This window comes from Aulonocara stuartgranti (genome assembly GCF_965226115.1).
Source record: "Aulonocara stuartgranti genome assembly, chromosome: 2".
Classification (NCBI taxonomy): domain Eukaryota; kingdom Metazoa; phylum Chordata; class Actinopteri; order Cichliformes; family Cichlidae; genus Aulonocara; species Aulonocara stuartgranti.
Genome location: NC_138940.1, coordinates 35,270,678 through 35,287,744, shown reverse-complemented (window position 1 = coordinate 35,287,744; position 17,067 = coordinate 35,270,678). Strand labels below are relative to the sequence as shown.

The 17,067-nt window shown below is 39.6% G+C and overlaps 2 protein-coding genes across 2 annotated transcripts; both read left to right on the top strand.

Annotated features, from left to right (window-relative positions):
• The first annotated feature begins 6,504 nt into the window (after positions 1–6,504).
• cdx4 (caudal type homeobox 4) lies at positions 6,505–10,210 on the top strand. Its single transcript, XM_082507361.1, has 3 exons — positions 6,505–7,178; positions 8,559–8,704; positions 9,553–10,210. Exons 1-3 carry the CDS (start codon positions 6,743–6,745, stop codon positions 9,784–9,786), a joined length of 816 nt encoding a protein of 271 aa, XP_082363487.1. The 5' UTR covers positions 6,505–6,742; the 3' UTR covers positions 9,787–10,210.
• Positions 10,211–11,278: 1,068 nt separating this feature from the next.
• On the top strand, positions 11,279–17,067 carry chic1 (cysteine-rich hydrophobic domain 1). Its single transcript, XM_082545000.1, has 6 exons — positions 11,279–11,450; positions 12,902–12,956; positions 13,894–14,049; positions 14,278–14,334; positions 14,775–14,834; positions 15,639–17,067. The coding sequence occupies exons 1-6, from the start codon at positions 11,305–11,307 to the stop codon at positions 15,687–15,689; spliced, it is 525 nt and encodes a 174-aa protein (XP_082401126.1). The 5' UTR covers positions 11,279–11,304; the 3' UTR covers positions 15,690–17,067.

The following is a 17,067-nucleotide window of genomic DNA, read 5'->3' as shown; positions in this document are numbered from 1 at the left end:
TGTATTACATGAAGAGTTCTACGTATATTATCCTGAGTCTGTCGTCGTCTTATAAACCCCGTTTGATCATTGCTAATTAAGTCAGGTAAAAATTCTTCCATTCTCCTGGCCATTATCGAAGTAAACAATCTATAATCTATGTTAAGGACAGAAATAGGTCTATATGAGCCACACTCCATTTTGTCTTTCCCTTCTTTCGGAATAACCGAAATAATTGCCTCCTTCCAACTCGGTGGAATTTGCGCTGTTTTTAACACACAGTTAAAAGTAGTAAGTAGTGTAGGGATCAAGTCCTGTTTGAATTCCCGATACCACTCCGCGGTGTAACCATCGGAGCCTGGTGACTTATTTGATTTCAGCCTATTGATGGCATTCATAAGTTCAGCTTCCGTCACCTCCGCTATCATCGTTTTATTTTGTTCCTCGTTAAAGCTTGGTAGGCATAAAGAGTTCAGGAAGTTGTCCATTTCGTGTTCAGCCCCCCCCTGGGACTCCCGCATATAATGTTTTATAAAATGACTCAAATGGCTTCCTAAGGACATTCTGTCCATCTGCTGTGTGTGTGCATTGCAGAAGACCACTTTATAAAAAAAAAATCAAACAAAAGTCTGGCTCGTATCATTGGTCATTCACGATAGTGAATAAATAAGAGATTTTAAATGTTAATACAACATTTAGGTATGTTGTGTTATATAAGTAATCCTGCTTTTTGTAACCTCAAAGACAGACACAGTCTGAAAAAGTCAACAGAAGGTTCCTGTTTTTGTAAAATAAATAAATAAATTACACAGGTTTATTTTACAGAATAAACGTATTGCTCTTACCTTACTTTATACAAGCCAATATGGGCCTGTATGAAATGAAGGTAATGTAAAAAGCTGAACCATCACAATCAGCAGGATACATCCTCAGTGACTTGAAAGATTTTGGCACAGTGATGCAGTGGTTATCGCTGTGGCCTCACAGCAAAAGGTTCTGGGTTAAAAAAGTGTCTGGAGACTTTCTGTGTTGTGTTTGCATGTTCTTGCTGTGCCTGTATGAGTTCCTTCGGGGTACTCTGGCTCTCACAGGCCAAAGATATGCATGTTAGGTTATGGGACCCTCCCCATAACCCTGAATTTGACAAGTGGTTAAAAGGTAGATGGATAGATGGCCTGAAAACACAGAGATATGCAAAACTTGCATGACTGTACTTTCATACTGATACTAATATAAGAGGATAAGTCTAATTTTTTACCATTTGAGAGTGCAACAGGGTCATAATTTCCCGTCATTAGGACTGGTCTTCAGGGGAACGTTAGTATTTATACAAAATTTCATAACAACCCATTTACTTGTTATCTGGAAATTTCATCCTGGACCGTTACCGAAATCTCAAACTACAAAAGAGACAAAGGAACAGTTAAACATGTCAAACGTTTTAAACAAAACAAACTATCCATGTCCTCTGGGTGGAACATTTATGGTAATTTTACCCACATAACCCCAGTGCACATATGTAGTACGTGTATGAAAGGAGACCAGAGTTCAGTAAGAATAATAAGTTCATCAAAACCACCACAGAGCAACAGGGTGGCCAACAGAAGTCCAGAGAGAAAAGATTAAAACCACAAACATTCAACTGAGCTTCAAAATAAAAACCATCATGTTCACATTAATTATGCCACTCTGATCGCTGCATTTTTCTCAGGCCCCCCCTAGTGGTGGAGGACTCTATACAGCCGAAGGTGCTGAACAATGGGGGCAAGTGCGCTTCACTCCGAGGGTGGAAGGCTCAAGGAACAAGCTGATGCACTGGTGAACTCAGAACAAGACATAAGCTCTGCACGCCTCTTGTTTGCACTGAGTTACACAGAAGCATGAGATGCTCAGAATCCCGGTCCTATCTGATTTAGATCTGTTTTCTGTTTCCAATCAGTGAGCAGAATGACTGAAGGGGAACACATGCTGCGAATAAAGCAAACATTGTGCATTTTTTTTTCTCTTTTTTTCTTTTCTCCACTGCCAGGATGCCAGCCTGTCACATTCAAATTTAAACTTTCAAGCTTTCTGATGTTTTCCTAGAAATGTGTTTTTCAACTATTTAACTATTTTTACTTGATTTCCAAATGTTTTTAGTAATGCAGAACACATGAATTACTCAACCCGACACAAATGTATTTTTTTCGTCTTCTTTTCTTGTCCTTTTTTTTTTGTTTGTTAATTTCCTGAAGTTCTTGAAAATGTTTCCACATGACACATATTTCCCAGCAGTCCCAGTGGTGGCAGCAGGTGCAAACACCATCTTTCTCAATAAAAGGTCCTAGTAATATTTCTTCTTTAACATCAAGTGATCACCTAGTGAGTCGAAATCCTAGATAATGTGACAAAGGTTGTTAGCCATACAGTAGCACAGAGGTTTCTTCCTGTAAAAAGGGAGTTTTTCCTTCCCACTGTCGCCAAAGCGCTAAATCATAAGGGATCATATGATCGATGGGTTTTTCTCTGTATGTATTATTGTAAGATCTACCTTACAATATAAAGCGCCTTGAGGCGACTCTTTGAATTGATTTAGTACAGTTAGATCTACACATAAAAAACAGGTACTATATTTAGCAAATCACTTAATTTGAAATGTTTTGTAGAGTTCTGTGGGTACTGTGGTATCTTTGGTACTGAATATTGAATAATCCTGCTCTTTTACAGTTCCAGTCTCAAAGATCATTATGGGAAGAGATGAACAACTATTACTTAGGACTAACAGCTTCTACTAAAACAACAAATTGGTAGAGACTTAGTGAATATGCTAGCTCAAATACAAAAGCGACAGTTATTTCTTATTCACATAAAAACATTTTAGATGTGAAATATACTGTTTTGTTGTACTGTAATGGATTATATGACACAAACTAATGTATTTATGTATTATCAGGAATCCAGCAATGCATGTTGTAGCTTCTTCTAATTCTCAGAGTTTAATTTTGCGTGTTCTTGCGTAAGTAAAGGATGGCTAATTGTTACTGTTGCAAAAACAACTTGCAAGAACATTTTCGTCACGTTGCCAACATTCATTCTGTCGTATCCTGAGTACATTTACTGCAGAACATGATTTCGTGCTTCCCAGATGTTTTGCGTTATAAAGGACTCAGGATTGGTTAATTTGTTTAAAAACAAAAACAAACCATCTCTCAAAATAGTAACAAGTGGTTGTGTTTTATCCCCTGCGGAGATGTGCCGTGTTAAATTGAAGACATCAATAAATTCCTGGGCTGCTTCACCTCTGACTGCCATTGATCTGCTATATTTACATTATGCCGAGCTCAAAGAGAGAGATGTGACTTTTGTTTCTCAGTTTGAAGTCATTGCACATTTTTATTGGTGACTGAGGTCAACCGAAGCAGGAAACTGGCTTCCCTTCTCTCTACTGCCATATGCAAATCGAGCTCTATCAAACCAGTGAGTAAATATTTAATATGTGCATTCCTGAAAAAAAGACAAAAGACTCATCAGACAATGAGAACATTCAATTATTATGGGTTCATTTTTAACACTTCTGCATTTTTTCCCTGTCATTAGTCTTTTAATTATCATGAAAACTATCTAAGCCACCTTGTCAATGCTGTATAAAAGCTTTTACTGCCTTTTGCTGTATATTCTATTCTATTTATTTAATGATTATTAGTACAGGAACAAGTGGCAAGCATAAAACAATGCCAATTACAACAGCAATGAGAGTAAACAAGAGCGCTGTGAGGCGTAATACATAACACAAACACAATGAAATTAGTGATAGACATTTACCTGTGAGTTTTCATTGTGCACATGCAAGAGAAGCGTTAAGACTGGAGACGTTGCATAACTCAACTGCACCATCTAGTGTTTTTACTAGATAGTTGCAGGTGTTTATCGTGTCGCACTCAGAGGCAACAAACATTTGAATGCAAACACAGAATCAAAATGAACCTGAGCTGAGATTTTGATCATCAGCACTGTAATTTACAAAGAACTATAAGTACAAAAGTCATTTAAGGGCTTTATGATAGAAGTTCTGTGGTGAAGTGGTGTTTCAGTAACGATACTGAAATATCAGAATGTTTGCCAACTAATGCTCATACCAGAAGGATTGAAACATAAAGTTGTGGGTGAGAATAAAGGGCAGAAAATAGGTCACGTTTTGTTCCTGATGTGCTGAGAGTGAACTGTGTTGATGATGTCATCCAGAAATAATGCTCTGAGTCTGTAGGGCCAACACCATGTGACAGCAGCCATGATGATAAATGAGCAGATTTCCTTAAGATAAGTCAAACTAGAGTTCCCACAGAGTGGTTCACTTCATAAATGTCACCTAATGACATGTAATTACTTGACAGCAGGACTTTTCTCACAGATTTGCAAGAACCATCAGATGCAGAATGATGTGAACCCAGTCAGATGGACATTTAAAGAGAACAATTAGGAAATAGTACTTTTTTTAAAGGAAGAAAAGTCAGAGTGTTGAAGTTCAGTTGTTGAACCTGAGATAGACAGCTTCACAGAGATTTGAAATCCTTTCTTCAAGACTTCAGAAATAAAGTCTTTTATATTATTCCACAAGAACAGAAGCCGTTTGTGCCCCACGCTTTGTTGATGCCATCTGTGTATTATTATCAGTTGTACAAATGTATTATCCATGTCTTTGTACATTGCATTAATATTATGCAGACAAGACCTTCAGTCATAGCGAGATATATCCACAGCAAGCTCATCTACCCATCCTCTTTAATAGATTTTAAGCTCCTCCATCAATAAAAGTAGTTTGCAAACTTAGAATCAAGCTGATTTCATATTTAGACATGGAGGCACATGCTGAACTTCATAAGCAATATTGAAAATAAACTAGAAATTATCGCAAAGCTTATATTTATTAATAGCAGATTTCTAAAAATGTGTGGATCAGTTGGTTTTATTGGAAGGATGAGAGGAAGAGAATGGCTGGGTTGATGGTTTTATTGGCGGAGGCTGCCCTCTTGAGGTTGTCAAACTGAAAATCAGTCAAGTTACAGCAACAGCAGTAGTTCTGTGGAAATCAACAAGAGGGCGTCATTTGGTCTGATTATAATCCAGAAAGGCCGAAACTGAAGGACAGACCAGTGATTCCAGAGCAAACAGTGCAGTGATGTAGCAAAGTGGACGCGGGTTTATGGTAGTTTTGTATGAGTGTAATAAAACACGTAGTGAACAACTAGCAGATAGATTCTTATCTGTATTTTTTTAATGGCTGTTCCTGTCTGCTTCCAGCAGTTTCTTTTTCCTTACAGAAAAATCAAAAGTGGTTGTCACTGTGTACACCTTTATTATTTGAGTGCTTTACCTGAATCCCACTAAGTAATACGCATTAGAAAAGCACATATTGATTTTTAGTCATTTGTAATGTCATGGATCGGGAAAGCCAAGAAGCTTTCTCTTACTTCAAAGTGCCACGACACTGCAGTACGCTACCCCCCTTGCTGCCAAAATGCAGAGTTAAAGGATTTCCTGAAGCAGAGCCAGCTGACTGACAGCCAGGACGCTGCACTGTGTGCAAATCACAGGCGTGACTGGGCCGTGGAGTGTCAAGAAACGACTCGATCACTCAGTAGTATTTTCTCACCATTAACCAGATGAGATTTTCACCCCCAGTTATGTTTCTGCGCTGATTAAATTCCTGAGCGACGAATTTAATCAGGCAACAGAAGGCAAGCAGCAGTTCAGACGTGTGTGTGCACACGTCACGTCTGAACTGCTGCTTGCCTCCATAAACCCGCGTCCACTTTGCTACATTTGTTACTATTTCCTGTCCATTAATCTATGATATGGGATTTTATAGAGATCTGAGTTATACAAATGGGCTTTTTGTAATCGATTCATTGACACACTAACATTAAGCAAACTTACAGAAAAATGTATGCAGAGCAGTTTGAGGGGACAGCGTTGACTCATGTGTCGCAGGCCGCTGTTTGTCATGGAGGGGGTTGCAGGAGTTTCCTTGTAACCGGAATTAGCTGTGAAGTGCGACCTTGAGGTGTGAACACGGAATACTACTTGCTTAAAGAATTAAAGTCTCATACTTTGCACCTCGTTTGCAAGTGAATATCTTGACAAATAATTCGGGGTTTACGTGTGAAGCGTGGTTGGAAACTGCTGAATCCCTGCAGCTTTGAAATCTAAATTCGATCTAAACGTTGCGTAATTATAAGATGAAACTCTAGAAATGTTGGCATCGTTACTGCATTTTAATGTAGGCAATTGCTCAGTTGCCAATAGAAAATTAATTCTTGCAACAAATGTGAGAAATGTGCGCAATTACGCATAGGCCTTTTGAATTAATGCATTTGTGAACGTGTTGCCTCGGTTTATTGCAGCATGTGCAGCTGATAGGCCCTGGTGCTAATTTATTCACGGTGTGAGGAACTCATGTCCAGGATAGGCCCACTGTCCTGTGATGACGCGCTACAGGACAGGCGCAAGGGGACAGCTCGCTCTCATTTGGATGCAAATCTACAAGAGTTGAGGAGTTGGCTGATGTCAGGCAGGCCTTAGTGTACCTTTGGTCTCTTGTCAACAGAGCCACAGCATGTGAGGCTGGAGACAGGCTGGAACTACTTTGCATTTCTCTCTGGGAACCGATTTGGACTATAAACCACAAGGATTGCTTTTTAAACAGCTACAGGGAGACAATGTCGCCTTAAAATAGGCAACATAACCCCTCAGCTGTTTTGATATATTAAAGGTTTTTCACCAAATCATGTATGTTGGATACCTACTGGATAAAGAAAGCGGCATGTATCACCAAGGGCCTGTAAGAAGATCAAGCATCAATCTGCCTCCACAGAATTTTGTTTCAACACCACAGTACCCCGACTTTACTGGATACCATCATGTGCCAAACATGGATACGCACCCACAGTCTACGGGGAGCTGGGGGCCTTCATATAGCGCCCCTCGAGAGGACTGGGGTGCTTATAGTTTGGGACCCCCTAATACTATTCCTACGCCCATGAATAACTCATCTCCTGGACAGGTTCCTTACTGTTCAAACGAGTACGCACATATGCATCCTCCGGGATCTGCGGTATTACAACCGCCACCGGACAACGTTAATGTTGCACAACTTTCTCCTGGCAGGGAAAGGCGTAATTCATACCAATGGATGAGCAAAACTGCGCAATCGTCGTCTACAGGTGAGACCATTGTGCCAAAATGCTGTTCTGTGTATTTAAGGAATAGAGAAGCTGGTTGTGCAGCAGAAATTAGTTTTTTGCGCGGCTTAGTTTCTGCGTCCATTTACGCACAGGTCATGTCATTTCAAATAATGTGTAAAATCAAACAAGTTCCATCGAAACACACCAAACTCCACACTGATGGAAAGGGTACAACCGGAAAATTGAAAAAACCACTGAAAAGAAGTTGAACGAGCAGAAGGAAACTCCGGTCCTGTGACAGTGCATTTTGCAGGTTGCTTAAATTTAAACTGTTATGAATATAAAACCTCGTTAAATCTTAAATAGGCTACTTATAAGGTCATAATTTATTTGGCTTCTGTGGAAACTCTGTTAATTACCAATGGCATCAAATGTATCCACAAACCGTTTCCATGTCTTAACTTTGATATACATGATGTTAGGATGGGCCTGACATTCTAATCCCAGACCTGAGCCCAGCAGCTCTGGCTGCTCTATTCCCATGGAAGAAATTTTAAAAGGTGCAAGGAATCGGCGCCAGGCCCAGTTGTGATGTAAATGTCATTACTGCAGGAGATGCAAGGTCGGCCTCTCTGTTACAGTGTTTGGTGTTATCCGTCATATCCAGGCAGTGTCCCTTTTTCTTTCAGCACCTCTTCGCTTTGATATGCGCCAACCTCCCTTCCTTTCCCAAGAGTTATATTGCCGGAAAAGAGTGACGTTTTTCACAGCTAATATCTCAAACGCAGAGTACTTACACGTTCACAAAAGAATGTGGATTTTATGCATTTCAGATTGAATGTATTTGGTTTACAGTAGAGCTATTTTATCCATGCCATATAGGAGTGTTTTTTTTTTTTAAATAATATCCAGACATCAGTTTAAATCTTTTAGCCGAATTCATGGTGAGTTTACTGGTTTCCTTTAGTTGTTTTTTTTTTCCACTCCTCCATAAGACCGATGACACACACATTTGTACCTGGGAAAGTGTAAAGCCATTTCAAATAGCAATAACCCACATTCAGACAGTAATTTGGATATTTACGCAGAATGAACTGAGTTGAACCCACGGGTTCTTCAGATGTCTTTCCCGTGTCTCGTGGAGGAACTGACTCGTCGTTCTTTGAAATTCAGCGCACTACAGCTGTCATCAAAGCAAGATCAAAAAGCTGTAACTGCGTATCTGTTGAAAAGACAGAGATATGTGTATTGAAGACGCAGCTTATAAAGATGCTATGCGTCGATAGACCGGTCCTGGCATGCAGCCTGCTCCGGGGGGGAAACCTTCCAGTTCAACCACTTGGCTACAAGCAGATGATCCTAAAAACGGGCAGACAACCTCTTCATGACTATGTGTTTTTTGTTTTTTCACCTTCACAGGTAAGACAAGGACGAAGGAGAAGTACAGGGTAGTGTACACAGACCATCAGAGATTGGAGCTGGAGAAGGAGTTTCATTTCAACAGATACATCACCATCAGAAGGAAATCTGAGCTGGCTGTCAACCTCGGTCTGTCGGAAAGACAGGTTGGTCTCTATTAATTACTGTTTTATTTTCTGTCCTTTTATTGATTAAAGAAACGACAATTAATATCATATAAATATACCTATATAGTAATTTCTATATGAAAGAATTATCACATGGCATAAAATATATAAATACGTAAAATAAGCTGTATGTTTACATGTGCTTCTAACCACAAAAGTAGGTCAGTATTGTCAGGCAATAAATTGTGCCTGTATTTATATTACAGCCGCATAAATTCATTATTGGACAGGGAGGGTCTGCAAATAATTTATGATTGGAAACATAAATTATTTGTAGTTATTTCGGTGATTTAATTACGCTTTGTATTATACATTTTCACATTTCTGTTTGAAATTATTCTATTAAATGCTTAATTTAGTAAATATTCAACATTTTAATGTAATTTTGTTAATTTTGTATGACAATAAATAATTCAGAGAATAAAAAATGTCAGAGTAATGCCTTACTAAAAAGATAAATAAATAAAAAATACGAGAAATGCAACAACAAATTATTTGTTATTTATTTCCTTTCAAGGCCTATTTTTACAGACCTGGATTTTATTTTATTTTATTTTTCATTATGCCAGTGGACAAAATAGAGAAAAAATAGGGAACGCCCAGACTCGGGGAAAAGGTTTCTAATTGGGTGTTTTTATTTAATTTAATTTTATAAAATAGAGAATAAAATGAAAAAGCAATTGGGTTATATATACTTGCTTTTCAGGCCTATTTTGTGGACCTGTTGATGTACACGTTATTTGCTTTGTATGTTAATTATCAAATTATATGAACAGGAAAATATTCATCAAATAATTTTTTCTTTCTTTCTTTTTGCGTCTCCTCAGGTGAAAATATGGTTTCAGAACCGCAGAGCTAAAGAGAGAAAGTTGATCAAGAAAAAGATGGGTCAGTCCGACGGCAGCAGCGGGTCTGTGCACAGTGACCCGGGTTCAGTCAGCCCTCTGCCGGTTCCGGGGTCTCTCAGTCCCACGGACATCCACGGCTCTATGTACCCTCCTCAGGGAATGAACACCTTGCCCTCTATCAGGAATATACAGCAAGTGACTGTGACTCAGTAGAACAGCTCGCCCTGAGGACGATCACACATAAGTGGGCACTCACAGGACACTTGACAGGAAGCCAGAGGATCTGAACCCAAGTCCTGAAGCACAAAGCTGCGGATAAACAGCTGCTTTAAAGCAAGGAAACGCTGGAGGCTCTTCAAATATTAGTTTTTATAGAATAGTTTTAACGAAATGGGGGGGAGAAAATCGAAGTATTTTTAAACTGTTTTAAAACGTTTGTGAGTTAATAAGATATAAATAGCTTATCTTTTTTTGTATTTGGTATGACGTGCATGTGTTTGTGGATAACGTGAGAAATCAGGGACATGCCATTGAAGTATTACACTGGACCTCGTGAAGCTAAATCTAACTGGACAAATCGTTTACGCTTTCAAGCACAGTTTTGTGAATCAATCAAACAGATGGTACGGGTAGAGAGGTCGTCTAATGGCAACTTTGAAAATGTAAATAAAAGGTGTTTTGCAGTAGATCTGTCAATTTCTTTATTTCTGAATTGTTGTGCATCTGGGATTCACAGAATAAAAACCTAACCAGGCCTGTTCACTGGTATATCAACCAGGGAATTATCATCTCAGCATGGCCTTTTATTTAAAATTTAACTGCAAGAAGTTCTAAAAAGCCAGGGACATCATCCGTGAGGCTTTTTTCCCCTTTGATGCATAATTTTTGCGTCATTTCAATGCATCTACTTTTAATTTGGAATTTTAAAAGATTTGACAAGTGTAAACATGAAAAGAGTCGGTAGCCTTGCAATAAACAAAGAGTTTGAGTGGCCTACATGCAAAGCTTGGCCTTTCAGTATGTGGCTAAAAGAATACATGTAAATGTATACAAAAGCATCAGATACAAAAGAGTTAAATGGGATTTTTAATTTCCTGATCCATTTGGACCGGTTCACATTGTAGATTTAAGCCTATGTTAGGGTGCAGTTTCATTTGTCTGGAAAAGGTCAGCAAAGCAGGTTATTGTCATTTAAAGTGAGTAGTTCAAGCCTCTGTAGCTGACATGTGGCTTATTACGGGGTGTTCCTGACTTTGACCCTCTGCATATGTCTGAAATGAGGAAGTTCATTGATTATCCCCGAATATGAAACTTTTATTCTGACATATTCTCCCATTGGAAAAATACATTTCGAGACGGGCCAAGGCACAGAATACATACAAGAACAAGAGCAAGTGGGGGGAAAGAAAAAAAAATAGAACTGGGGAATATTGGGGATATGTGAATTATCTATACTTCATTAATGATCAAATTGGGGATGGGACAAAAATTAACAGCTAATAATAAGAGTAATAACAATAACCCCCATCCTCCTTGTATACACTCATGCACACACCTGCACATACACAAATATTACCGTGGATTATTAAATACATGTATTTTTCCGGTCTAATACCAGGCCTGGTCCTTCAGGACTCAGCTGGGCGATGGTTTCTTCTCCTCTATGCACACTGTGTGGCTCTCTCGCGCGCGTGGCCTCGTGCGTCCGTGCGCGGCCCCGCCGTAGACGTCATGAGCGTCTTACTACCCAACATGGCGGACTTTGATACCATTTATGAGTTAGAAGACGAAGAGGATGAGCACGTAGTGAGCGAGGAGCACTTGCCCAGATACTGTCCGGAGCCCGTGGTTATGCGAGGGGCCGGGCACATCACGGTGTAAGTGGAGCCACGTTTGTGCTTTCTTTCTGTTTCCGGTATCGCCTGTTTAGCTGAGGCTAGCCTGCGAGCTAACGGAAATCAAAACAGTTAGCCATATGTTTGGTCGAGGGTATAGCTGTTTCCCCGTAAACCCACGTTAACGACTTTATGTCAGCATGGCAACCTAAAACTTGGCAGGCGCAGCCGTTGTTAACGTTGGTCAAGTTTACGTGAGATGCTCTTTTAGCTACAAGTCCTCATCCTTGTGTTTTGACTCGCATTACATTACCTGTCGTGGGCTAATTCGCAATGGTTACTGTAGTTTTCATAATTGTTTGTCCCTTAACTGCCTATATATGATGGAGACCTTTGCACTTTATCATGTTGATTAATGGGGGATAGAGCCCGAGGCACGTCCAACCTTCAGAGGGACTTAATAAGATGATGTTTGTCACTGTCATCGCTATCAGATCCACCCTTCATCTTCATCCTTCACCTTATGAGCTGATGCCGAGGCCAAGCTGGAAGCTTTCTTCAACTTGACACGTGGATGCTATTAAGAATAACTACGACAGAAAAAAGCCCAAATTTGAAAACATAATCAGCTGTTTGGAAGGGTGCTGTTGCTGCTAGAGGATTGCTGCACCCTGCTGATTTTATTCTGCAGAACTTTTTCAGACTCAAGTAGTCATCCTCGGGTACTGATAAGGCTGTTATCAGATTTTTAGGGATAAGTTCTGATTGCATGCCAAATATCAAGTAAATACAAGGACTTGCTGACAGTTATTTAATCAATGGACTAGCAATCATGCAGAATCCCATGGATGTGGCTCTTTCATCCTTCTTTACATCAAGAAATAAAGTAACCTCCAAGTGAAGCTGCACTGATTCTCAATTATTAATGTTTAAAATAGCAGTTTGGCTGATTCCAGTGGTGACAATCTGATTCAGATATTCCATCTGTTTGAGCCAGGGAGAGAATTAATGAAATCCTTGTCTTAACAAGGGTTACTTTATCCACTGAAGAACTGAAACAGCAGATCGATATAAAAAATACCCACCATTGATGAAGGCCATCTTATTACCCAGTTCTGCAGTGTTGGTCAACATGTGTACATGGTGACATATAAGTGCATTTTATCTACTGTTTTAAAAACAGTAGATAAAATTTATGCTTTTGCTTAAGCCTGTCAAGAGACACTGACACAAAAGTCAAGACTGTCTTTAACCCATGGGAGTGCAGCATGATCTCTCTACAGTGGGCCTATACACCATACAGAAATAGGAAACAGTCTTTGCTGACATTTTTAGTTTAATGTTGTCCTTTTTTCTGTCATAAAGTTATAATTAAAATAGGTAAATAGTGTTAAATAAGGAGCAGCTAATATATTTTAGCTTTAGATTAATTTTTGTTGTTATTGAGTGTTTGTTTTTGACATATCTGCTCTGTTTTGTTTTGTTTTTTTCAGGTTTGGACTGAGCAACAGATTTGACACAGAATTTCCCTCTGTTCTCACGGGAAAGGTACAGTTGCTTTTTAAGTTTTTCTTGCACTTCAGTCTTGCAGACTGCTTTCTGTTCAAATCCAAGTGGGAAGAATTGAGCAATTAAAGCTGCAGTGATTCCTTAGTTCTTTTGGGCTTTTTACAGCCCTAACTTCCCCAGTCCTCCCCATTCAGCCTTCCGTGAGGGGTTTTGATCTGATGGAAATTCATTATAAGTAGCGTACCACACTGCATAGAAAAGGAGCTGCTGTCCAACTCTGTAAATGAGTAAGCTGGCTATGGTGCTCAGTTGGCGCCCAGTGTTTCGGAGGGTCCAGCACCAGGTGATAAAATAATGAAATGAAGACTCTGCCGTAGACAAGAAAGGAAAGCTTCCTGGGTCAGACGCAGAAACACAAAAAGGCTGCAGGGGTAAGAGCAGGCCGAGGGAAGTGTGGGGCAATAAAAAGTACCTTCGGTATTGTGACCCAGGGTGACATGTGATGGATGAGGTCACAATTATGATGATTGAAGGGTGCAGATCAGGCCCTGCTGGGCTTTATTCTATGGTCTTTGGCTGTTTGCAAAGAGACCTTTGCATCCTGTCATAAAAGATTACGACCCCTGTTTTATGGCGTACAGGCTCAGAGAGGAATGAGCATCCATTCAAGTTGTTTGGCCGGCGCTGCCACAGGCACTGAGCTTATCTCTCCTTTGAGTCCCTCCTTGCCTTGAACAGTCCAAAGCCTGGTTAGCAAGTTGGGGGAATGTATTTAGATCTCATCTCTGGACAGCATCTGCAAATATCTACCTGTTTGGTTTTCTAAAGCTCTTTGATCCTTGTGCACAGGTTTCTTATGCATTGAGAAATCTTTTCAAGTCAACATGACCAAGAAACAATTGAATTATCCAACTTCCTTGTTTTCTGAGAAGTTCCCATGTTCATTTCACTACGTGTCCTGTCCCTTTTTCTTTAGGTAGCACCAGAGGAATTCAAAACCAGCATCAGCAGGGTGAATGCTTGTTTGAAGAAGAACTTACCTGTGAATGTGAAGTGGCTTCTTTGTGGCTGCCTGTGTTGTTGCTGTACAGTAGGCTGCAGCCTATGGCCCGTTATCTGCCTCAACAAGAGAGTAAGTCTCAAATCTCCTGTGACACGAGTTGGACAGTTTAACTCTCCCTTACATCAGTGCTGATTACTCAGGGGCTGTTATAGCAATTGGTCTAAGTGTAGACGGTAATAACAACTTGCGTTCAATAATAATAACTGTTACCTGTTCACGTGTTAAACTGAGTAATGTGTATTTTTGTTTGAATTAACGGGCATGCCCTTTTTTCCCCTCTGTGGTCTGTTCCCGAAGACGAGGCGGTCTATTCAGAAGCTGTTAGAGTGGGAAAATAACCGACTATACCATAAGGTAAGGAGGATGGCTACAGTTCACCTGAGTAAAAGTGCTTAATTGGTCTGTGTCAGTGTGTGTAAGATGAGTATCATCGTGATGGATAAACATCATTAATCTGTTGTGTAAGTTTTAACCCGCCAGTCAGATCTGGTGCAATCTGGTACGCAGTGCCTGAAAGGACCGTGAGGTCAGCAGTAAAAGTCCATGTTAATTTTGTTTTGTCTCGCAGCAACAAATTATAGCTAGTAGCCGTGCAAAGGTATAAAGGAAGCTCTTCAGGGTGTCTGGCCACAGTTTGACCCCAGCGAGACCAGACAGTCCTTCTCTCGAATTCCCCTGACACTGAAGAGAAGATTTCCTTTGTTTGTGCATTTGTGTGTGTGTCTTTGTGTCTGTTTGAGAGTGAGGGAGATGTCCATTCATTGTATCTGTCTTTTTTCTTTTTCTTTCATCAGCTGGGGCTGCACTGGAAGCTCAGTAAAAGAAAATGTGAAAGCAGTAATATGATGGAATATGTAAGTAGGCATGGATTTCTCAACTATGCCCTTTACTGATCAATCTGCAGATCATTTTTAGCTGCTCAACTGTTTTTCGGTAAAATGGATTAATAAAAAAAACAGTCCAGGAAACAAGGATGAGCAGTTTCTATGACAAAGGACCAAAAAGGGAAGTGAAATGTTATATAAATATATAAGTGTTATTTGCAGATTATTTAATAATGACTCATTTTCTAGTGCTTTGCTAGAATGAACTGATATTTAATTGTGAATTTGTAGAAACCTTTCAAAGTAAAAAAGAAAGTTTGTACTTAATAAATGAGGAATTATTTGGTTTTTAGTACCACCTTTCCAGCTCCAACTAAATGTAAATATAAAAGTCAAGAAAAATATATGACGTATAAAGTCTGTCTGTTTATGTAGTAACTTGGCGTAATTAAATGCAGCCAAATACATTCATTGTGTTATAAATCCTCCCTTCATGAAGGTTGTGATGTGTAGTTACTGTTGAAACAGTTTTAGAGAGGTGGCGTGTGTTGTTTGTGTTGCTGCTGGTCGTCATTGCTTTGACAGGTTTTTCTTCCTATGTAACCAACCCCCGCTGATTTAAATGATTTGCTAGGCCGCATGTATGTGAGTGATCCCGCAGCTGATTTTCAGAGAAATCCAGAGAAACTCAAATCTCTTACTTAAACTTAAACTTTTGATTACTTTGTCTTTGTCTGTGTAATAAAGAGATTAGTTAAGTAACTAGTAATGTTTGTGCTCTGGTGAAAACAGTTGGATTTTAACCTTGCGAAATTGTGTTTTTCCTCTCTTCAGGTGATTCTTATAGAATTCCTACCCAAATATCCTATATTCCGACCAGACTGACGAGGCCGTTGCCAGACTGGATGAGTGGCCCTTGAATCTTATCCTTAGTGCCTTGTATATACAGTATGTTGGAAAAAAGGGTCTGCGCCGCTGTGTCTCGTGACGACCCTGTAAATCTCCCAGTACCTTGTACATTAAAATTTGCAACACTGTCACTTTGCTTTAGAGCAGATTTTGCACATTTCCCGACAGAACTACACATGTTCCCTTTGTTGCACTCTGATGTGTTTTTGTTACATGTGAGAAAAAACAAAACAAGTGATACTCTCAAAAAGTGCATTTACCCCAAAGAACCATCAGCCTGTATCCCATCTATTAAATCACTAATCCCTCGCAAAGAATGTGATGCCTCCACCTCCGTAACTATCCTTGCCTTATGTATGATTTAAAAAAATAGAAACTACATGTAACAGGAGGAGGAAGGCTTTGGGTAATTCAACAAGTCTGTAGGCTCAGATGCTGTTTGTTGGGTTTCCCCTCTTTTAATCCAGTTCTTTGCAGGTAGATGGGATGGTTGAGATTGCCTAACGTACAGTGTACGTCATCACCCCGTGTTTTGTCCTTACAAGAACCCTCTGTACATGGGAACTAGCTAGTAAGAACTTGACCTGTAAATACCATGTTAGAATAAGCTGTACAGTGGTATACCATTGTTTACATAAAGTTACTTAGCTCTTTAGTTTTTTTGCCAATATATTGCTGTACAATAGTTTTGATTATGAAAGATGTCTACGTACCTTTCTAGTTTATATGGACCTGTTTATCTTGTAAGCCATATAGTGACTATGTACCTGATGCCAGAGTTGGGACTGATTGTTGCACATGAAGTTCAGGATTTCAGACTGGAGTGGATCCTGAGTTTTCTTCCGGTGACAACAGCAGTGCATGTTACCATGCGGTTTTTGCCAATTAAGATGACATTCAGTGATTGGTCATCCGTTAAAGATGGAGATGATTGGAAGATTTGAATTTGAACTCTGCACTTCCACTCATTTCTCTCCCACCCCCACTAACTTTGTATTAATTTTGTAGTTTTGTACTTTTCCCTGTGCTGTGTTTGGTCCTCCTGAAGTGTTAGGAAGCACATGCTTCTACAGATCCTGATGTGTTGAGCTGATGGTTTCTTTGTTTCACTCATCCTTTCAAGTGTTGGTTTTGTTTTTCAGAATCTTAGTCAAAAGATTGCTGCATTGCATTGTATTAGAGTGCCTCTGGTATAGTTGAAAACCACAGAGAAGTGCAGGTTGAAATCTGTTCTCCTGTACAAAGGAGAGTTTACTGCTCCCAGTATTGTCCCTGTTACATTTTGTTTTGTAAGTGTTTATCATGGTGACCTAATCCCAATGGAGAGAAAATAAATTGTCGATTTTGAATTTAA

Coding starts and splice junctions, on each gene's coding strand:
- cdx4 (XM_082507361.1), top strand. CDS start 6,743: ATGTATGTTGGATACCTACTGGATAAAGAAAGCGGCATGTATCACCAA. Junction 7,179..8,558: donor TGCGCAATCGTCGTCTACAG/GTGAGACCATTG, acceptor TCACCTTCACAG/GTAAGACAAGGACGAAGGAG. Junction 8,705..9,552: donor TCGGTCTGTCGGAAAGACAG/GTTGGTCTCTAT, acceptor GCGTCTCCTCAG/GTGAAAATATGGTTTCAGAA.
- chic1 (XM_082545000.1), top strand. CDS start 11,305: ATGAGCGTCTTACTACCCAACATGGCGGACTTTGATACCATTTATGAG. Junction 14,335..14,774: donor ATAACCGACTATACCATAAG/GTAAGGAGGATG, acceptor TTCTTTCATCAG/CTGGGGCTGCACTGGAAGCT. Junction 14,835..15,638: donor GCAGTAATATGATGGAATAT/GTAAGTAGGCAT, acceptor TCCTCTCTTCAG/GTGATTCTTATAGAATTCCT.